Source organism: Teleopsis dalmanni, chromosome 1 (assembly GCF_002237135.1).
Source record: "Teleopsis dalmanni isolate 2A chromosome 1, ASM223713v2, whole genome shotgun sequence".
NCBI lineage: Eukaryota > Metazoa > Arthropoda > Insecta > Diptera > Diopsidae > Teleopsis > Teleopsis dalmanni.
This window is the reverse complement of record NC_051846.1, coordinates 183,686,883-183,712,026: the sequence shown is the minus strand read 5'-3', so window position 1 is coordinate 183,712,026 and position 25,144 is coordinate 183,686,883. Positions and strand designations below refer to the sequence as shown.

Genomic DNA, 25,144 nt, shown 5'->3' with positions numbered 1-25,144 from the left:
AAACCAATAGTTTTTGTTTACTGATGTATTAAAAAAGCCATGTACTATTACAACAATGCTTCACCATTTGCGCATTCCATTAAATAAAACTAAACAGAACTTCGCAGAATGAGGAGCAATCTATCAATCATTGACTACCGATAAAGCAGCTCCAACATCTACGAGACCGTTTTTAGCTAGATCAGCAGAGTTAACTTATCGTATTCACATAACTTTATCTAGAAAATCAATTGACTTAACAAGTATCGGATGAGTAGCTTTTCCTCTCCTGACAATTTTAAGCGCATTACAATAGGCAATATTGGTCTTACAGTAAAAGCGTAGATATTTAAGTAAGTACACTCCTTTTAAAGTTAACCCAATCCATACAAAAGTATTAGTCAGAACTTCAAATATATAATAGTAGCGAGAGCCGATCGAGTGCGTAATAAAAAACGACTTGTATAATACCTTCCGTAAGCTATGTAATGTTGACCTATTTATCATAAGATGTCTCCCTTTTCATTTTTGGAGAAGCATTTTCATGTCTTTCCGTATTTGAGAAAAGATATAAGCTCAAAATCATAAGGTTTAATAATTCAATTATAGTCTTTATTAATATTATCGCTGTTCATTTGATCACTTGAGGTTTCACATTTATTATAAAGTGTTTTCTAATTCGATAGCGTTTTACTGGTCATGAAACGTCTTGAAGTCTATATATTAGAGCTGCCTGAAACTAAAAGTATTTACCATTTCATTTAAAGCAAAATAACTGGTTGCGTTCTAGAAAGATGATTTAATTTAAGAGTTTGAATTACTGATAAGACAGTTAAATTTCATAAGTAATCACAATATCGATAGACACGTCAAGCGTTTGAATAATGTAAATGACCAAAATAACAAAGTGTACGGTCGACCGAGAGTCCGTTGGTTAGTAGCAGTTATTTCCCATTTCATTCAGAGGAAAATAACTGATAGCGCCCTTGAGTGACAATTTAATTTACAGTTTGAATTGTTGATTAATCATAAGACAGTTATATTTCATGTGAAACCGCAATATCGATAGATACGTTAAGCGTTTGAATAATGTAAACGTCCAAAATAACAAACACGGGTCTTGAGAGTAGCGTCGATTGAGAGTCCGATGCTTAGCAACAATTAAAATGATTAAAATTAAACACTATAACCTTTTTTTTTTATATGAAAAAAAGTTTTACAGATAGTTATGTGAATGTAGAGAAGTCTTGATCCATAGCATGTAATAACTTTCTTTATAGAGAAATAATAATGTACAACAATCTAACTTTCGTAATACTTTCACTCTAATTAACAAGTCATTATATCATCCAGTGTACTTGTCTCAAATATTATCTCAAAACATCATATATTAATATTCGTAAATATATAAAACTACATAATTTCCTTTAACTTTTCGGACTTGGTACATTATTTAAAGTCCAAATTAATTTAATAAATAAATATGTCTCATAAAAGTTCTCCTCAATAATAAACAAGAAATGCCATAAAAATAATTTATGCGCACCATCATTTTTCCATTAGTCAAATAAACCAGCTTATCACCATTACAAAATATTGAAAAGCCTCAAATGAGAAAACCCAAATGGAAAAAGGAGCAAAATAAGTTAAGCAGCCATACAAAATGTGTAATAAATTTCTCCACTAAAGCGTTTTCCATCACAAGAAAATGACGCAACTAAATACACAACAACAAAATATTTGGGTCAATTACGTGACATTCATACTAAAAATATACAAAAGAAGAAAAATTAACAAAAATTCTACTAAACTTGGCCAAAAACTCATATGAGACACAAAAAATATCTAAAAAATTTGTCGCAATGATATGAAATTCTGGAAAATAAAAACGCATTTGGTTGTAAGGATGTGAAGGGATCACAGCACAAAAGTGGAGAGAAAATGGAAAGAATTTTCCGCTAGTCTGCTTTTAGCGCAATAAATAAATGAAGGAATAATTAGAGCAGGAAGAAAAATAATAAAAAAAAACACACAAACCGACAGTGTTCCAAAATAAAAATAATAATGATAAGGAACTTTGTGTCATGTCCTTTGTAAACATCCTGCGACATAACAAGCATATTTTTTTCTTCTTTATTGACACTTCCCAAACAAACTTCAATAGTTAACTCAACAATTTTACCATACAAATTATAGTTAGTATTAGTATTAGAAAAAAAAAAAGGTGGACGTGTTGCAGAGTGTCAGAGTGTAAGGATATGGAAGGAAGTCACGCCTTTTTAATTCTGCATTACGATAATAAGTAATTGCAGAACATTGCGAAGTAGTAGTCTTCATGACTTTATTTAAATAAATTAAATTTTTCATTTAATTTAACCACAAATATTGTTTACAATTTAATATAATTTTATTTCTATAATTTTTTCTAAAAGGGTTTTTTCGAATAGTAGTGAACTACAACAACAAAAATTAATTTTATATTATTTTAATTACTTGAATTTTTGGCTGACCTTACAGCTGTTTCGAGTATTTCCAAATACCTATCATCAGTGGTGTTGGAAATAATTCTTGTATTTAATTATTCGTAAATAATTATTTTTGAGACTGCAAGTACCAGGAATCGAACTCGGGTCCTGCCAAATGTGAAGCTCAGAGTCAGCGCACCTTAACTAATTTTTTTCTTAATTTTCATTTAAAAAGGTAAGATATACTACTTTCTTTCACAGAAGAAAGTGCCAGAAAAAAGAGTATGAAATATTTTCTAAGTTGAAAATTCTAATTGAGTTGTTCTCTTAGAGTTACAGCTATATACCAGAACACTCATCAGAATACTCTTACATAAAAAAATACAGATAGAGAACCTTTTAACAAGAAGCACTGATATTTGCAAAAGTAAAAGCTGATAAAATTTTTCGAGTTAATTTAAAGACTTCCAATACTACTCATAATTCTGTATGCACTCTTGACCGCAATGAAAACGAAAATAATTATTTATATATAATCAGATTTTAAAAAAAATATATCATCGATCTACCATTGGTTGATTGGTTAATTCTTCTAAGACAATATACGACTATAGAAGAAATATTACAAGAAAATAGATCAGGAACAACTGAAGATAAGGGTTCTATGGGCACAGGTATAGTAACGAAACCAATGATGAACTAGTTGAAATTCATATGCCTGCTCGGTAACAAAAATATGAGTCAACACGCTCTCAATATAGAATAAGACTAGGACTAGTTTAAGAAGATCTATGGGCACAAATTGGTGGTTTCAATTTGGTGGAAATCAAAAAAATTCTATCAACTTATGGAGCAATGTTAAAATAATGTGGGAGGGAGGGGAATGTGGAAAAAGAAATGATAACAACACTTGTTTTAGCACAAGGATCTTGAAAATAATACCAATATGAGTACTACTTTCTGAATATAATCCTGCACGTTTATATATAAATATGGTTGTTTATATAAATAATCTGCTGCTATATCTTATTGTATTGATTAATTTTGTTACTTAAATAATCAATTCAGTGAACTGTAAAAATATTAAAGGAAAAATATTTTCTATACCCTTTACTTTGCCACAGTCCCGTCTATGTCACTTTTGAGAAGTGTCAACCTTCTCTTACTATCATCCACCTATCTGTATTATAAAACTATTATCAAATTTTTTAATTTAATTAATAGCTAATTCATTTTTATAATTAGCTAGCCAAGATCACTGAAGATGGGTATTTGGCATACTAAAAACAGCTGCAAAAAATTTAATTAATTAAAAATAATTAAATTTTTGTTGTTGCATTTCGCTACTGTTTGATAAAAACTTTTCTATTGGAAACAATATTTTATATTAAGAATTTAGTTTCTTTCGTCAAAACTGTCGTTAAAAATCAAATTTGTATAATTAATAAATAATTACTAATTGTTTTAATTTTAAAATTAAATAAATTGTCTGTTATCAAATATCAATGATTGTTCGTAAAATAATATTTACGCTTATCAAATAGATAATTTAAATCAACTCATATCAAATAAATATGGAAAAATTAAAAATATTTAATAGTTAAATAAGTAATTAATACTAATACAATCAATTTATATTAAAATTTATATAATAATAATTTAATAAAATTTTTCTAAATGTTTTTGATACCAAAACCGGAAGCCAAGCCCATGGGTTCGCTGCTCGGAGCGCACGCAATTCCCAACTTCATTTAACTTTTCTAATTTTAAACTAATAATTTCAATTAAAAACTTTTTTCATAACTAAATTTAATAGAGAAATAAACATGCTGATAACTTCATATTTGATTTATAAGCCACATTTTAATTAAAATGATAACCATTTTGCAACATATTAAGTGCAACAAACAAATTAACTGGCAAACATGCAATCAAGCAGGCGGTGAGGTTGGAAGACAGGAAGGCGGGCAGTTAGCAAACCAAAAAACCAACAAACAGACAAATGCACAAATGGATCAATGGACCGACCATTGGACAAATATGAAAATGCAACATGCTCGCCGTCATATGCCTGCGGTCAATGAATGCCCAGACATGTACGGGTGGATATTCATGGTACCCATGGTGTGCATGCAACCTATGAATTTATACTCCTAATGTTATCGCATAATGTATATAAATTTTTCTATCACTTGACCGAGTTGTTGTTGTTGGAAATTATGATAAACTTAGTTGCAACAGCTACTGTTGTTGCAGCAACACACAACCGAACCAGCGACAACGACAGCGACAACGACAACGACAACGCCAACGTAGTCAGCGTCAGACACAAAAGTTTGTTATTTATACGTTAATTAAGTTAATTTGTTTTCTAACACTTGCGGTTATTTGCAAATAGCCAATTTATAAAGATAAATATTTGTATTTAATTTAGCGTAAAAATTTAGTTTTGGTTTAAATTTACTGTAATAATTCGTATGAATTTGCATCTGTGAGCTGAGATCCTTAAACAAACCTGCGAACACAAATGATTTTTGATTGCTATTAAATTACGTGCAACCATTGCCTGAAGTACATATATCTATCTACTAGTATATATCTACACGTATGAGCATAAGTAGCAATTTAGATAATTGAAATTTTAATTAGTACCATATTAAAATAATAAAATATTATTGCTTTTTTAATTATTACATATTCACAACTATTTAGTATGTGGGAATTTTATTAAAATAAAGTAAATATTTTAATAGGAAGGCAATCGATATATATTTTAGTTAAAATTCATAGAATAATAAAATACATAGAATTATAAAATTCATAGCATACCAATAACATATATATATATATATATATATATTTTAAAATACTGCACATAGGTAATACATATATGTTCATATATTTATATATATTCATACAGAATAACAATTATTTCATATTGAATATAGTTAATTAAAAACCCAATGTATTTATGATGTTTATCTTCAAAAAAAAAACCAGTAAATAGTTGCCTTAGAGACTTATTGTAGAAAATAAGTTAGATATTTTATTAAAGGATACTTAAGAATAAGAATGTGGTGTATAAATGTATTGATCTTGAGATATTGATTGAAATATTTTATCCAGAGTGATATTCATTAAAATAATGTATTTTGTTTTGTTTGTCCTTATTAAGGTTAATATTGAAAATAGTGTTGTCTATTTCATTGACAACCATACAAGTTCACTATACAACAATCAATTATATTCTGCTCAAAAAGTATCCGGATTTTGTTGTTTGTTAACTACTCCTTAAGTAATAGAGCTTTTTCAAAAATTTTTTGTTTTGTTTATATTGGTACACACTTTCTTGACATATGGTACAAATTTGAGCACCATCTGTCAATTAGTTTGTTTACAGCAGCTGTTAATGTGAGACTACCACAAGTGCATTTAGCGATTTTTACTATGAAAAATTCCTATTGTACGTGATTTTTTGACCAAACACGGCACCACTGTCATCGCTCAGGCACCATATTCGCCACATCTGGCGCCATGCGACTCTTTCCTGTTCCCGAAACTCAAATTGCCCCCTTCGTGGTAAGCGCTTTGAGTCGATTGAATCGATAAAAGAGAATTCGCTGAAGGAACTAAAAGCCATACCTGCACAGCCCTACGAAAAGTGTATGGAAGATTGTGTTAAGCGTTGGCATATGTGTATCGCTTCAGAAGGAGCATATTTTGAAGGAAATAAAATAATTTGGAATAAAATTTAAATTTGTGTGTTTTATTTACAAAATCCGAGTACTTTTTGAACAGAAGGTATATTCTAAAAAATAGTTGAAATCGATTTTATCATAAATATTGTTTTCCTGTCCTTATCGTTTTCTACTGAAATGCACAAATTCAACAAACCCCATGTGTCAAAATTTCTTGGTAATTTGACGTTTAGTTAAGAAATCGCATGGATTTTTGTTTGTTGTTTCATTGATTGCAGTCGTAAGTAAGCAAATAATTTTCCGCTTCCCCTAATTACCAGTTTTTTGTCATAATACTCTCGCATTATGACGAATATTTGTAATATTTCTCGCACGGAACTAAGGACAAAAAAGTCAAAAACTAACTCAATCTCAATGAATTTAGATAATTTAATAGATCTTTTAGATCAATGAATAGTCTAACAAGCTTTCAAAAATCCAAACTTTTCTAAAAACTTATTTCTTCTGAAAGCCAGAGTTTTCACACAGAAAATATTTAATACTTTATTTTTCCTAAAAATTATAATATATAGTACATTATTGAAGGTTACATTACCGACTAGTTTCTGTTAAAATGTCTATAAATTATGTTGGTCCATTGTATGTTTGCACAACTTTTTTGTTGTGTTTGTTTTGCTCACTTCTTAAGTGAGTATTACAAAAAAATGCAGTTCCTCTGCGTAGGTTTCTCTAAACAACAGTAATCAGAGAGAACTGATTACCCGGTCCCTTTTACTGTGTTTTTAGTGACATTATTTTTTTAGTTGAAAAAGTTTAAATTTCCTATGTTAATACAGCATTTCTTGCAATGAGTGAAGATCTCGCTTTGAATATGATCACATGGGCACCCATAATGGTGACCAGAAAAATTATTGTTTATCCGAAATATTTGATTGTACTTTAACAATATATTAAAATAAAATAAAAATTTTAAATATTTTAAAATATTAAAAAATATTAAACAAAAAATAAAAAAAGTTTAATAAAATATATATTTTTTGACCGTTAAGGAAGGTAGTTGACAGTGAATATATTAAAACCAAGAGCTTTTAGTTACATTTGATAATATGTTAGTTGAGTTTGGATATACTGATTAAAAAGAAATTAATAATAATTATTTTCATCGCAGTTTGGAGCTATTTCAGCACAGTAAAATGCATCTTGTCATGCGGTACATGGTAAAGCAAGAAAATCTCTAGAGATATACTCCAGACTATAATCAACAACCATCCAAAAATTGGTAAGGTTTTCATATAAGTATTTTTAGAAGTGATATATGAAATATACTATATGATATACGACCAGGAACAATTATTAATTTTATTGAATCGCATATTAATACCCATAGTTCTATTAAACGACTCTAATCAAAAACAATAAATTCCATGCAAAATAATGTAGCACCGGTAAAAATAACCTCAAAAATGACATCACAAAAAAAAATCCATCTTTTAATAATTTCACCACAAACAGCAGAATATTACACTCACGTTTGATTAAAGTTGAAAGTAAAAGAGTAAATAAAACTAAAAATAAAAGGTTAAAAAAGAAATATTTTTTTGTTGAACAACAAAAAAAATTCATATTTTTTTCCTACTTTTTTTTCTTTTTGCATTTCCTCTTTTTTAAGGACTCTACTGTTTTACTCATACAAAGCCAGGACAAAAGTTTTAGTATGAATGGTTAAATATTCTTGACTTTTGTTTGGCTCTAAAAAAGAGGACAGACGTTTTGTTACAAATTTTTTGTTTTCCCTTTTTAATTTATTTTACGCCAAAAAAAAATCTCATTTTTTTTGCTTTCCAGCCTTTCTCTTGTTATTTGTAACAATTTTAGAACGAAATTTTTCAATATTTTTTCCTCATACTTTTCACGGAGCTTGAGAATAAAACTGAAAGCAAAGCAGAGCAATTGGTCTGTCAAGTTTAAAGGACTACTCAATTTAAATCAAAGGATGCTATGTAAAAGTTGACACGAATTTCAGTTATCAACTTCGTTTCGATAAAAGATATATATAAACATATATATTAAAAAATAAATAATATAAGGAGTGTTATTTAATAATAAAATATAAAATAATATTATATTATAATATTAAATTATTATTATTGTAATTAATATATATTATAATACAAATAATAATTTAATTTTTTAATCGCTATTTTACAAATACACTTAAGTTAGGTTAGGTAGAATTAATTAGCAGACAGATACAGCACATAGACTTCCAGATTTTTAACAATCAGAGAGTCTACGCCAGTTGAACATTTTGTTGAAACAATTGTTGTTCTACAAGAATTACTTAGCAGAAAGGTATATCGTATACACTTCCGGTTTCTTAACAACTATGTATATATATAAAATATATATGTGAACTTCCTGTAAGATCCTGAGCTAATTCAAAATTAAGAAAATCACAGCATATAAAGGTATTGTTGAGTATACAAATAATATTTGTTAAACACAGTTTAGCAGAAGTCCATTAAAACAAAAAAAACTATCAACTCTCTTTACGTTAAAATTTATCGGCGATCCTGAGTATCCGCTTAGACCTATTGGCCCATTGTGTTTTACTTTTTGTGCAAGAGTGTAGAAACTCTTTTATAAAAATTATGTATAATAGATTTTTGATTAATAAATAATGATTAAATAACAAACATATCAAAACGGTTCTCTCCAAAAATGTTCTCTTCGAAACAGGGAAAGGTTTTGATATCGTATCTTTCGTTATATTAAGATTCTACTTTACTTCAGTTTGTTAAATTCTTTTTTACATCTTTTTTTTTAATTTCTCTTCTATCAAGTTAGTTCTATGTAGGGTCTTTTCAAGTCACTAATGTTTAAACTTTCCATTCTAAAATATATCTCTACATAATACTTCAATATGAAAAGGGTAAAGGTCTCTATGACCATGTTTGTCTGCTTCAGATACATTTGTCAGTTTTGACGTTTTTGTTTAGCGATAATGGCTTGACTGTTGCTATTGTAGTTGTTGGTATCGTTGGATTTGTTGTTGATGGCATGAGTTGTTCAACAACAGCAACATAAATTTTTTTTTCATTTCCGTAAAGCAAAAGTAAATGTTGGTCGTGTTTTGGTTGAAACATTTTTGGATTAATGCAATTTCACTTGAATTCAAGACATGATTTTATCTGTTGTGGTTTTTGGTGTTTGAAATATGTTTTTCCTTAGATTTGACCTGTTAAACTTGCGCATGCTTCAAAATGATTTCACTTTAACTATTTTGGTGCTAAACGTTTTTAGTTAAAATTATGTGATATTTGGATATAAGATACATTTTTTAAAACATTTTAGTTTAATTTTCAATTCCATGTTTGTAAAGATAAAAATTTTATCTAACAACTTGAATTAGCAGTTTTACTACAAATTCTATAGGATTATCAAAAATTCTTTTCTGTTACTATATAGTTTTGGTTTCCAGTAGAAGCGGGCTGTTAAGGAAGCACTTTTTTAATAGTTTGTCGAACTGTTCATCGGTAAGTACAAAAGATTTGTCAAATTAACTAAATTCAACGCGATAGAATTGGATTTAATTTTTAAATTGGATTTATTATTATCATTTACTCAAGATTATTATTTTTGTTTTTAAAGTTAGGTGGGTGGTTAGGTAAAGTCGAAGAAGAAACCTATACACTTTAATTAACTAAGTAAAAGCAGCTGATCTTACAACTGATAAGACTTTTGAGAAAGTAAGTTTCCACAACACTTAACCAAAGTGACGTTTATGATCTCGAAAATGAAAAGCAGAAGTGAAGTAGTTTTTTAACCCTCTTTTCACAGCTCTAACGTCCTTAAAATATTTAGAGCCAATTTTACGATCATAACTTAAGTCTTAATTCTAATTGCAGTATGTTTAAGTCATTAATTTTGTTGATTTAATTCATACATATCTCAGTATTGAGAGTTCAACAAGATTCTCTATAAAGTAAGTCTCCAAAATATTTAAATAAAGTGGCCCTTACACTGGAGAATCATAAAAAAGTAGTGTCAGGCTTTTCGAATAGTGAATTCGAATATTGAGGACTAAATTCACAGTCGTGACTTTAGTGTTTACACTGTTTTAAATAACACTTAAGTCACCAACTTTGCTGGCTTAATTCGAACTCAAATATATAGACTTAAACATGATTCACTAGCAAGTAACTCTCCAGAATATTTAACTAAAGTGGCCCTTACACTGGAGAATCATAAAAAAGTAGTGTCAGGCTTTTCGAATATTGGATTCGAATATTGAGCACTAAATTCACAGTCGTAACTTTAGTGTTTACACTGTTTTAAATAACACTTAAGTCACCAACTTTGCTGGCTTAATTCGAACTCAAGTTTCGATACTGACTTAAGTCACACACTTAAGTCGTCAACTTAGCTACCTTCATTTATACTGAAATTAGTTTTGAGACTTAAACTATGAATGATTTTCTTATCGACAGTGCGCCGTCAAGAGACGTTTATTTTTTAATACTATTCATTTATTACTAGTTAATAAAATTCAATAAAAATTTATTTTTCCCTATCGAAATGTATATAAGTATTTTTATATTTTGTTTTTTTTAACTATAAATTATCTGCAATTAAATTAAATTCAATTTCATATCAGAAACCCAAATCGAAATCGCACTCGCCACGCAACAAATCAATCAAAGCGGCACTTAAGAGTTTATTTTATATTTTTGCATTTTTTTGTTGTTGTTATTGTTATTGCGAAATTGAAATTCTCTTTTTTTTTTGGTTTTGTCGTTCATATTGCATTTGTTGTTATTGTTGATTGTATTGTTTGTTGCATATTGCATTGCCACAATTTTTCCTAACCATGCAATCTCGATTTCCCACAAAAATACAATAAATCGTTTGTAAAAACAAATGCCATAATCTGCATTTCACTCCAAATACTCGTACTCATACTCGTACTACAACAACAACAATAACAACAACAACAACAATAACAAGTATAATAATAAAACAGATTTTAGTTGGCTGTTGTTGTTGTTATTGTTGTAGCAATTGCTCCATTTGTTGTTGTTGTTGTTGTTGCATAGTAAATTTGGTCAGTGTCTGCGGCTATGAGTATGGTTTTTATTGTGGCATTGTCAATGGCGTTTGTGTTTGTGTGTTTGTGGTATGCGCTGTTGCATTTCAAATTTAGCAAAAATAAGCACAAATACAATAACAACAACACGCCATAGATATTAAGTCTGATGGACCTAATCGGATCACTAGAAAGCAGCAGCAGCATACAACAACAGAATGCAACAACCAACACTCACGCTTCATACCAACATGAAATTGTAATGAAGGAAAATCACTAAAATCAAATGTATTACAACGCAATACCAATAAAGCTTGAAGTACCGGCATTTATGCTCACTCACACCACGACACCACCACCACCCAACTTCTCCAACATAAATTCTGTTGTATTGTGGGTGGTGTTGGTGTTGATGCTAGTGTCAGTGTTAGTGTTGGTGTTGGTGTTGTAGCTCACTGGCACTCTTACACTTGTAGTGTGTATGTGATAGGCTAATATTAAAATATTATAGTTGTTGGTAGTTGCTAGTTTTAAAGTTTCTTTCTTTTTTTGTTTTTTTTTGTATGTATTTAAAATTGTTCGAAAGAATAGTTCAGTTGCAGTTGCAGTTTTAGTTCGGTTGCTTAAGCTGCAAAGATTATTGCTAACAGACATTCATGCTTTGCCCATCACAAACACGGATATAGATAGGAAAGCAAATGTTCTATGGTCAAATTGAGTTGAAGGCTATAATAGCTCAGCTCTGGCTCTGTCTCTGACTCTGGCAAGTGATGGTGGCAAGTAGGTGGTAAGGAAAAGAAAAGAAAGTACGATTAAGCAACCTAATCGCAATCCAATGCCAATGAAAATTGAAACCTCGTTTTGTGTATTTCGGATTTTTTCGATTTGTTTTTCCGCTTTAGGATTTTTTGTTTGGTTTACAATTTGGATTTTTTTCTTCTTCTCCACCTCATCCTTCTGCTCCTCCTCTTGTTGGCTTTTATATTTTGCTTTTCCATTTAGCTTATCCTTCAGTCTGTTAAATTGAATGTGAACTGCATTGAGAAGAAATAATAGAAATTTCATACTTATTTTGAAGAATTTAAGTGTGCATAGTGCATTCGAGTACCATGAAATCCATGAAATCAAAACTAATTCAGAAATAATATTTTTATTAGTTATGGGAATTTGAAATTGAAGAAAAATATTTTATTATATTTAAAATAGTTTTTTGTCTTGTGATCTACAGTACTATTTGCATATATAGTGTATTTCGTTACAAATTATTTGCTGACACTTTGGTTGTCGCTTCTTTCTGTCGTCGCTTTTAGTGCTGTTGGTTGACACTTTGCTTGTTGTTTATTTTGATATATAAAGTTAAGGCAAGTTGAGCGATATGTGTGAATGAAGTAAGAAAAATAATTTCGTAAAATTAATTAAATGTTTTTAGTATGTTTAATATTTAATTGTATTTCGTTTTTGTCTCTTTTGTGTTTTTCTTGCCTCCCACTCTTGCTTCATTCTTGTCCCTTAATAGAGTTTTTATTTTTTTTCTTTTTCTCTCTTTCTTTCTTAAATTCTTCTTCTTTTTATATTGATCTTTTTTTGTTACTCTTATGTATCTCTCAAGAGAGTATCAGTCTTGTGTTTTTCCGGTCAAACTTCTTTCTTTCTCTCTTGTCGTTCTCGCTTTTCTTCCTCTTTCGTCTTTGTCTCTGGTTTTTTTTCGACTTTCTTACTTCATTCTCTTATCGGTCTTCAATATTGCCTATTTTTTAAGTCTTCCTTTTACCCCTTTTTTCTTCACATGTCTTGTTTTTCCTTTCTTCTTTTCCACAAGTAACTTTATTGACTCAATAATGTGGGCATTTTTAATATCTCTCATAATTACTATAAAAACCGATTTAGAGAATAATTTTTTGCGTCCAAAAAATATTACTTATTACGTTACAAAATGTCTTAATTTAATTTAAGACACTAAAACAAAGTCAAAAGCAAAATTTCATTATTTATTATTATTTTTTCATAAATTTCTGGTAATTTCATGGCCAGAATTAAATCATGTGGTTTATTAAAGATCCAAATGGCTACTAGGAAATGCATTAAAATACTTTAGGATTTAATCCGATTGCAGCTCTTACAAGTGTGTCTTCATATTAGTATTCGGTGTATTAAAATACAGCTTGAGAATAGATTTATGTTATATAAAAAAGATAACATTTAATAAAAAAATTTCTGTTTCAGAATAAATATATAAAAAATTATTATTTAAATAAAAAATATTCATGATTTTTGCTTGTTAAAACAAATATAAAAACCTGGTAAGAGAAAAAATGATTATATATTCATTTGACAAGGAAATGACAATATTATTTTGCAAAAAAAAAAAAAATTAAAGTATGTACTGCATCATACATATAAAATATATAATTTAATTTTAATTGTTCATATATGGGAAATATTGCTTTTTTTCACATTATTGGATTGCCTCATATATTTCATTCGCCAGCTACGTCAAGTGTCAAACCGATTGAAAGGAATGTTTTATACTTCAAATAAGTCGATTTCATGCTGACTGCGATTTCAACCTTCATCAAAACGTAATTCGTCATATTTCATTACTTAAAAAATAACTTTAAAATGCTTTATAAATCATAATATAAAAACAAATAAAAATTTTCATAAAGAAATAAATTATTTTTGATATGCAATCATTTAAAGTATTTTGCTTGTGGCTACTAAAATAAAATATATTATTAATAAAATAACTCAAAATGAGGTGTGGTTCATTTACTTAACAGTCGGAACTACTACTCTATGATTACTCTATGCTGATGCAACCAACTCAACCTAGTATGTATACTAGTATATTGATATATATATAAATGCATATATATATAGCAATATTTCATATAGTTAGCTTAGTAATTTTCTCATAAAATGTAAATATATTTTAATTATAACAAACTCTCAACACTCCTCTCCCTTTTATTTAGACACAAAGCATTTTTTAACTGCAATAAAACTTATTTATTTGCATAATGTTGAAGAAAAATTCATAATAGAGGAGAGTACCTAGCTTATATGGTATAGAATACCTATATGAAAAAAAACTTGCTAATTAATTATATTGTTTCATTTTATGATGGTATAACAAACTAATAAAGCAATTCAGTGTAATTTAACATTTTTCATTTCGAAGTCATAAAAAATATTTATGACATCACAAACATTGTGTGTTGCATTATTTTAATTACAATAATTTGCCAACATAAATTTAACTCGTATTTAAAATTAATATTAATGATTTCTAGTATTATGTTAGATGCTATAAATTTCATTAGGAATACGACTTAGTCAACGACTTACTCTCACATTATTAAAGATACATTTGTTTAGTTTTTGGCTTACACACTAGATACGAGTATAAAATGATGAATTTATGGTTTGCAGCTGCAATAACTGCAGCAACTGCAGGATTATTAAATGTTTTCTTATGTAGAGTCATTGAAGGAAACAGAAATTTCGAAATATTTGTGTTAAGATAAACTATGTCCATGCTATTAAGTTATTTCACTAAGTAAATAGTTATAAATTAAATACAACTATCTGTGGAATACATATTTATATATATAATGCTAAAATGGTTCTAAACAAGCACACTGCAGTGTTCAGAAGCTCATAAATTTTAAATTAACAATTCGTCCTTTATAGTTTGCAACTGCAGTTGAAGCACTTGTTTTAGTATAAATTTAACAAATTTAGCTAAATTCACTTAATTTGCATATACATTTCTCTATTTCTATTTAAATATTTACACAACTATACAACTGCACAACTACACTGTGTGAAAGCTTAATACCATTGACGAATTGCACAAATAATGTGCAAACCTTAAAATATGCAATAAATTTTGTTCGTGCATAATTGCACATCTCGTATTTAATATTTTATATCCTTTTGCGTTTAACACTATAAACTAGCTTTTAATATGAGTCCATTTGAATGCAAGTAGTACAATACTCAAATATTATTGGTATGTTATTGGCATTTTGTAATAACATTTAATGTTTTCCATTCGGTACATTCAATGCATTCTATACCATAAATAACATTTTTTAATACCAACTCTAATCTAAAAAATCAATATAAATTCGGTTTTTGTGATATATGTTGCGGATCTGATGAAATATTTTATTTATCAGTAAAGTGCGTAATTGATCAATAAAATCTATATAATTTTAAATAGTAATAAATAACATTTTTACTAATTTTAAATAAAATATTGTAAATATATCTATCAATTATTTTGCTACAATATATATTGAAATTGAAAAGGATGTTTAAGGACTTTACAAAGCACCTAAAGTTCTATAGCGATAACATAAAATGTTTATAAAATTTTTCTATAATGTTTTGATACGAAATATATTGAAATTGTAAAGGATGCTTAAGGACTTTCTTTACAAAGTTCTATACTATGTTGAGGCTAGTTGAGTTGAGTCAGTGCACCTGAGCACTTTTACTCCCTATTAACTACGAGGTTTCTACAAAACCCCTCTTTGCGCCTTGACTGGATTATTGTTTAACACTTCATTAGACTAAGCAATAATTTACCTCAGATCTGCATAACTCCCCGAGGAGCATGTAACCATTCTGAGATTTGATAACGCGGTGTTAGTAAGTGAAAAGGATGTTTAAGGACTTTAAAAAACCCTAACAGTTCTAAACCGACAAAAATGCATATATCATAATATAAATTTTTTCTATAATGTTTTGATACAAAATAGATTAAAATTGTAAACGATGTTTAAGGACTTTCTTTACAAGGCCCCTAAAGTTTTATAGTGACAATAAAAAATGTTTATAAAATGTTGCTATAATGTTCTGGAACTAAATATTTTGAAAATGAAAAGGATATTTAAGGATCTTACAAAGTTCTTAAAGTTCTAAAAGTTGTGTAGCGACAATAAAATATATAGTATAATATAAAATTTTTATTTCACGTTTTGTTACAGAATATATTAACTTCAAGTCCATTATTATTTTTTTATTAATGAAATAATTCTTTATATTTAATTATCAGCTCTGTGAACTGTAATTATTATCAATTAACTCTAAAGACTTATAGTAAATCTTTTTATACAACAGATTGTATAAATAAATAGATATATTAAAAAAAAAATCAATTATGGTAAAACAAGCAATGTTTCTTAATAGAAACTATTGTTTTAGTAAAGAGATAAAGGATTAGAACTACTAATTTTCTATTGTTGAATTAATAATAAATATTTTGTTGTTGTAATTCATAACTTTTTTTCCTTCTATTAAAAAATATGTTAACGTTGAAATGGCTATATAAGGACTTTACAAGGCCCTAAAATTTATATAGCTACAATAAGAAATATACAAATAATTTTTCTTTTAGTGCTTATGAAAGACAGAGCATATGTTTTTGGTTACTGTTTTTAACCAATAACTGTTTAATATATTTAATTAATTTGAATTTCTAAAAACACTTAAGAAATTATTATTGAGATCAAGGACCAAAGCGATAGAAGCGAGATTATTCGATTATATCGTTGAAAAATATGCCAGGGTTGCTATAATTCCTTCTGCCAACTATGTTTTTCAAGAAGCACCAAGTTCTGTAAGATCAAGTTCTGTAAGATTCAGCTAATAGAGTGTTCATAGTAATAGATTAAAAAAAATTCTGGTTACAGATCTAAAGATAACACCTTTATTTCAATTAACTAGTTACTTATCTAAAGATAATACTCTCAATTAAAGACGGCAAACAACATATAGATCACTTTTTTTACCAGCAGCGATCAGAAGTTTTATGAAGATTGAATTATTGTTAATATTTTTAGAACAATATAAAAATAAAATGTAACCAAAATTACAAAATGTATTGTTAATTTCATTTCTCAAACCAGGAAGCTCTCCCTGACGCAGAAGTAAGGTGTTTTAGTCGGTAAGAGTCTGGCACACCGGTATCAGACGATAATAATGACGGCCCATGATGGGATTTACATGCCCCATCACAAAAAACAAAAAAAAAATATACCCTCCTTCATGGATTCAGTGTATTTCTCCAAGTCTAACCTCACCTATATCACTAAGACTTATGTCTTCCTCCTAAATCTAAGATGTTTAATTAAGTAAAAAATATACCCTCCTTCATCGATTCAGTGTATTTCTGCAAGTCTAACCTTACCTATATTACTAAGACTTTTTCTTCATCCTAAATCTAAGATGTTTAATTAAGTATTTTTTCGTTTATGTATCGTTGTCGAGTAAGCATTTAGCATATTTTTTAAATTCTAAAATTACAACCTACAAAATCTGTACGCCTTGACATCACGTTGTTAGTAGAAAGATGACAGACAAGTATTAAAAAAAAATAAAAAAATGTGAAAAATTATTATTTTATTTACTATATAATTAAATGAAATGTTATATACTATTAGGAACTCGTCTTTCATTTTTTGTAATAATATTTAATAGTGCAAAACAGCCCAATGGCATGGAAGAGTTGCAAGGTAAGAAAAAAAAAATGAAGAGTAATTTCAATATAAACTACTTGTACTAGTATTTAATAAATTTTTATCTTTAGTACCCACTATAAAGAAACTGAAAACAATTGGTAATTAAAAAAAACAACAATAGGTAACTAAAACAAAAATTAGAGCAGTAAAAAAAAAATAAAAGGAAATATCTATACATATCAGAACTAAAGCAGGTGCAGCTATTAACCCAAGAAGTTGAACCGAAGTATGCATTTTATATGCATTATGAAAAGAAATTAATTCACCGCGTAAAATAATTTTAATAATTTTTTTTATATTAATTAAAGTAATTAAAATGATTATTAACAAGCAAATATGTTTAATGTTTACCAGTAAACACATGCAATAAAAAAAATCTCAAAGGGTAGCGAATAGAAGATAATTAGCTATATTTAACATTTAATAAACCTTAAACTGTTAAAGTTTAATTAATGAATAATATGACTTTACAACAGGTAATTAATTTTAATTAAGGTAATTTCCATTAGTATGTGCATTTAAATTAAGAACATGTACTTCATTAACAATAAAATTAATTTATTATTTTATGCGCAGCAAATCCTTAAAGAATTGCAATAAATTTCCTGCGCTGAAGCTTTGGTTCATGCTCCCAATACTCATTGAATAAATTCTAGATTAAAACTGTACAGAAATAGAAGAGGAAATATTATGTACAAAAATAAAAAAAATATTCAATTTAAAATCAAATGCAAATTGCAAAGTTATAATTTTGAAATATTGCATAAAATAATAAAAATTCATTTAACCCCAGAGTACGCTTTACGCAAAAGTGCACAACTGTCGATATATGTGTCGATATACATATATGGTATGTACTCACAGCTGAACTATACGATACTTGTGGTCCTTGAATATCTGAATGTATGTTGAGTGTATCTGAAATGTATGAATATTTGCGATTTGCAGACATTTGTTGGAAATAAAATGAAGTAGAGAGATGGCTCTGGCCATATTAAAATTATTGCTAAATGCTTTTTGAAACTTAACTTTGCTAATGTGCCCATAATACACATTAAAGCTCAGAGCTGAGCATTGGTAACAGAAGTGACAGTGGCAATCGTATTGAAAGATACTCGTAACACAGAAACAGTTGTAGATAGACTAGTATTCATACTCGTATAGAGATGGCAGGGATGGCACGGATGGCAGGGATGGCAAGAATGAAAGTGCAATGTAACTGTTTGGGGCTTAATAAATAATAATAATTCAACGCATGCAAAATATGCACTAAGAGTGTTAGAGAGCTGCTATTTTGTGCTCGTACTCGTATCATCACAATGAGAATGGCACCAAATTTGCAACATTTTATTGGTGCCATAATCTGCATGTGCTGTGTTGCAACGGCAATTGTAACAGCAGCAATGGCAGCAGCAGCAACATTTAATGGCACTACAGATTTCATTTGAAATTAGCACAAGTCACAATGCTCTGCATAGAGTAGGACTTTGGAATATTGCAAAGGAATTGGTAAGGGAATTGGTAAGGGAATCAAAGTCGTAATTGTGTAAGGAAATGAAATTTGCGCGAGCGTTACTAATGCGATGAATGATGAGCACAATTCCAAGGGTCGCAATCTTAAAGTGGTAAGTTTGTTTGTAAGGGGTTTTCAGTATGGAAAATTGAATTGAATTGAAGTGCTATATATGCGGGCAATAAGAAATAAAATAAAAGATTGATGAGAAAATTTAATGATGAACTATAAATGATATATATAGCTCATAAATATGAAATATGTATGTATAATAATTACTTAAATTAAAACATAAAAGGGTTAATTATAGAAAATAATTTTATATTTACAATTAAATTCAAACTATTCAATCAAAGTGTATAGTTGCACACTCTTCGTATTAACTTTAATCAGTGAAATTTTTACGATTTGTGTGTGATTGTCTCTGAAGTCATGTGCAATTACTTTGGTAACAATAATCAATTTAATGCATCCGCATTGACATAATTCCCAACAATTGCACAGCACAGCACAGCACAGCACACACATCTGCCTACTTACAAACACATCAAATGTTAATCGCTTGAATAGCAAACAATACCTCCCCCGTATTTTGTACGAGGGGGCACACTGCCTAGGCAGTGTGATTAAGCGTACAAGCCAATAAATAAACACAATTCGAGTAAAACGCATGTCAAACTAATTGAAATTATTTATTTTAACGCAATAACGATTCGTTGCGTTTCAATATTGACATTACACAAATCCATGACAAATCGTGGTAAACAGTTGACAACAGTCGATCGATCAATGGATAGGATGCGCTTATGCACACATTTCGAATGCAGATGAAAAGATACATAGATACAAAGATACAGAGATACTTTATTCTATTGCAGTGCGAAATAAACACAACTTCACGTAATGACAATATGTGTGGCATGTAAAATATTTAACATTCGTAACATTAGCGTAGTAGATAGTTATGGGTTAGACGAACCTCTCTCTGCGTACACCCACCCCCTGAGTTCTCTAATAAAATCTATTATAAATTACATTACGCAGAGCACAAGTAAGCGTAATTGGAAAAATGCAGCGGAGCATGGAAAAAGGCATAAACTAGATGTGAACTGACATTTTCAATAATTTTGTAATAAGAAAGTGAGTACTACGAGCGATAAGAGTTCCGCCGTTTGGTTCCATTTCCCATATTTGTTTATATTTTTAAATTATTAACAGGGGTGTTGAAATGAATGTCAATTTATAAATTATGTGCTTCGATAAAAATGCAAAAAAAAAAAAATATGTGAAAATTGTGTCTTTATGTCAAGAAGGTGGCTTGGGTTGGGTCGCTATCTAGTATTGATTGAGCAATGCGAACAAGCGAGAACCTTTTAGATAAATTAAATTCATTGTAAAAAAATCATTTTAAATTATTTATGATTTCAACAACACTTAATACTACTGGGTATTATTAATATGTTATTAATGATTTCATATTAATTTACTTTTTTTTGTAATTTTTGTAATTTTATCTTACCTGCTGAAGTATGATGTATCAGAATTTATTGAGGAGGTTTTTTGGCGTGTTTAAAAGGTTTTTTGTTTTGTTATCTGTAAAGAGAAAAATAAATGTGTTTGTTCAAACAATTGTATTGTTAAAATTATTAATAAAAATCTAATAGAAATTTGATATAAAATTAAAGGTATATAATACAAAATATATTAGATTTTTTATATTAAAAAAAATATATATATATATAAAATCTTCATTCGTAATTTAATAAAAAACATTTAAAAATAATTAACTTTAAAGAGCACCTACATCCTATAAAGGATTATGGATGAAAAGAGGAAAGGAAGGAAGGAGGAAAAGATGGATGGAAGAAAGAAAGGGCGGAAGGAGGGAAAGAAGGAAAGAAGAAAGAAAGAAAGGAAGAAAGAAAGGAAGGAAGAAAGAAAGGAAGGAAGAAAGAAAGGAAGGAAAAAAGGTAGAAAGGAAGTCAGGAAGAATGGAAGGAGGGATTGAAGGAAAGAAAGGAAGAAAGAAAAGAAGGAAGAAAAGAAGGAAGAAAGGAAGGAAGAAAGAAAGAAAGGAAGGAAAAAAGGTAGGAAGGAAGACAGGAAGAATGGAAGGAGGGAAAGAAGGAAAGAAGGAAAGAAAGGAGGAAAAAAGGAAGGAAAGAAGGAGGAAAGAAGGGAAGGTGGGAAGAATGGAAGGAAGGAGGAAAGGAAGAAAGGAGGGAAAGAAGAAAAAAGGGAAGGATTATGAGGTATATTGTTTATATGTTGTATATAATAATAAAAATAATATGACATTTGAAATGACTTTATAGATATTGGAAGTATACCACTTTTGTGAACTAAATACTTTCACATACTTTCGAAGAGTATGCTATAGCATAATTCCATTCCACTTTAGACACCTCATAAATAGAAATGGTTGCTTCTACTAAAGCAAAACATTATCCACGCAGCTTATCTTTGATTTAAAGAAACACAAAGAAGTCATGTAATATTAAGTCACAAATATATACAGATCCATTAATTCGATCGTTAAAATGTTCAGAAATCATTTGTTTAAAATCATGTATGGAAGTTTTTCTTTGATATGCAGTATCAAAATAAACTCAGCGACTGTTAACGGAGAACTGCGTGGTATAGGAGCCATTAAATCGATCTTCTATGTGTTCAAAAAGCAAGCTTAGTTTCTGGAACATATATTATATATTTTTCGGTAAAGATGAATCTAACTAAATATAATTTGTTCCTTCAAGTTAAAAATATACATATGTCTTATAGCATTCAGTTTAAATTTTAGATACGATACTATATCTTATAAATTTAAAAGACACAAAAAATAACAAACTATGTTAACACATATCTTTAATTATACAGTGTACGTACAAACAAAATCATTTATCTACAAATATATTTAGTACTTTTACGTAAAAAAAGCTTTTGTTTTAAATCACATACCATAAATTTAAAAAACCATAATATCTAAAAAATCTTTTTAAAATAACAAACTATGTTGGCATGTATCTTCAATTATATAGTGTCAATTTGACTGACAAAAAACAAAAGGCACAATACGTAAAAAGCTAATTAACATAGCAAATGACATTGAGCCAAGTACTCTCGTATTTGCTTTGTATTCAATAATTTGAAGGAAATTTTCACCAACTCAAATGAAATAAAAAATATGTTAAACTATTTTTAAATAAAATAAAATAAAATAAATACCTAAGATACATATCTAACAAGATAGAAAAGCTGCCAACTTAAAAATGTCAGAAATACTTCAAATCAGATAAGTGATGAGCAATGGCAGCCAGCTGAGGTATTCGTTGACGATGATGAGTATATTTTTCACAAAAATGTTGACTACTGATGTGATGAAAGTGCAGTCGAGTGATAAAAATGCCATTTGCTTCTAATTAGCTGCAATTATGCAATTTGAATTTCAACTGAAATATGAAGAAAATTTCATTTAATTATGAATGCATTTAAGTGAAATTCTTGCTAAACAATTTGAAATGATGCGCTTCAGTGGCAGCCATGACCTTTTAAATTATTTTCACAGATATAAGAAATTTATGATATCTTCATTATTCATCTGAAAAGTGATTTTAATCACTACAAAGTTATGTTATATATTTAAATTAATATATTTATGATATGTGACTCTACTGATAAGTTTTTAATTTAACATTGGATATATGTCTCACTATCTGCTAGTACTGATGGAGGTTGTCATAAGATGTGTCTTCAGATTTGTTTACTGTGTTAAAAATTTTCATTATCTGGTCACGTATGTCCGCAATATGGAGATCTCTATGTAAGTCCAATGTTCTGATGTACCAAGATGAATACACGACCCCCTTAAAACCTTAAGTGATTTGGCATCACTTAAACTGTTAAGTGTAGTTTTAGGAATCTTACCAGCTACATAACTATAGAACAGACTAGTCAGTTTCACTCTATTTTTTCCAATAGACAGTTTATTTTTGATATTATTTTTTTAATATTTTTGGTGTCTAAAACCAAATACTTAAGCCTTTTAAAGCAGTACTAATATTATTTAAGAGAAAATGTATGGAGTTTTAAAGTTTAAAGCTAATATCTTTGAAATTAGTCATAATGCTGAACTAAAGAAAGAAGATTATTATTCAGTTTGTCAAAACAAAACTAATGATATAGCTTATCGTATGATGCCATTGACAGATCTACAATATATATGAAACAACATGGCTTGAAGATAAATGGAAGACAACAAAATCAATGCCAGAAAAAAGTAGAAGCGGACTTAAGAATTGTTCATAAATTTCATATCTATTATAAAACTACAAATTCAAAGACCAAATCTATGGACTTCTAAAGCTTGATAATAAGATATTTAGAATTCAGTAAAATGTCGAACTAAGAATTAAAGCCGTTATCCAACAACAAGATTAGTACCGAATTCGAAAAAGCAGAAAAAAATTAAATAGTTTGTCTCAACTCTGAATAACACCACGAGAGGATTAATGAAGGAAAGAAAACAGCTCTAAAAAGGAAGACCACGGAAAGAAAACCACGGTGTTAATAGCTGAACAGCACACAAGCGGATTTAAGAACAATAAATAGCTAAACTTAATAAATTAGATGGTAAAAAACAAAATAGATTCAAATTAAAAGGAAGCACGCTGTTAATAGCTGAACAGCATAGATCCGCAATTAGGTATTATAAATAGCCGAAGTTAATAAATAAGATAGTGTATCTTTCATGCCGAATGATCTTACCAGTGGCGTCTACAGTGGAAACAAGATGAGTCCAGATTAAGAGAAAGAACATGGAAACGATGACTGAACAAAGTAAAAGCGAATTTAATATTCAAAAATATCTATAATTCTGAAGTCAAAGATATTCACCGATTGTATTGGAGATATACTGTGAAGGTCGCTTTGACCCATACCAAGTTGTAAATACAATACTCATATATTTTTTAGAATAAATTCTGCACTGAATGCTTTTAAAATATTTTATTTTTTAATTTGTTAATTTTTTTTTTCTAATTCTTTTAATATTTTTTTTTGTAAGATTAAACTAAAATGCATAATTGTAAGCAGCGATTGTACTATGATTGCTGTTAACCTTTTGTCGATTGGGCGGTAGAGCGAAAAAGATTACCATCTGTGTGATTTGTTGCTTAATTGAGATACAAATTCGTTTTTCATGATTTTTTCTATTATTAAAATGTGTTCGATAATTGCTATGTTGTGGTTATTGACATTTATAAATGCTTTGTTTTCTATTAATTTAGAATTAAAAATCAATTTTTTGATATATTCTTTTATTTCAGATTCAGCACATTTCAAGTGATGCTGTGATGATGTTGATAATCATAATTTGCAATTGCTCTACAGCTGGTATTGGCACCGGTAATGGTGGTGCAACCAATTGTAGTACAAAGCTTAGTGCTTGTTGCTGTGTTGCACTTAACCGCACCGAATCTGCATAAATTGCAGTTTTCAGTAACGAACCCATGCTGTGCTCAATTATTCCATATTTTTCCGATGATGCCATATTGAAAAAAAATTATAATAAAAAGCACCTGCTGAGAGTGTACGATTCGCGATGACAGCCCCATTATTATTATTTTTTTCTTTTAAGTTTACGTTTGCTGCTCAGTTTGCAGCAAAATCATTTGCAAATTACTAAAATTCTAAACAATTTTCGATGCCTCATAAATGGCACTCAGCGTATTCAAATGTAATTGACACACATTTGTTAATACATATTGCTTTTATATATATACTACTATATGTAGTTTATATATATATGTATAAGTACTCAGTGAAGTCTGCGCCTCTTAAATATGGTATATCTTTTAATTACCATTTCGCTGTTT

At 28.8% G+C, this 25,144-nt stretch overlaps 1 protein-coding gene across 1 annotated transcript in view; it reads right to left on the bottom strand.

Annotated features, from left to right (window-relative positions):
- LOC119666874 overlaps window positions 1-24,819 on the bottom strand; it is a 76,801-nt gene extending 51,982 nt beyond the window's left edge. Inside the window, exon 1 of the mRNA XM_038076153.1 lies at window positions 24,658-24,819. Coding sequence (XP_037932081.1) covers window positions 24,658-24,819 — 162 coding nt within the window. The remainder of the gene's footprint in view (window positions 1-24,657) is intronic.
- Window positions 24,820-25,144: the final 325 nt, after the last annotated feature.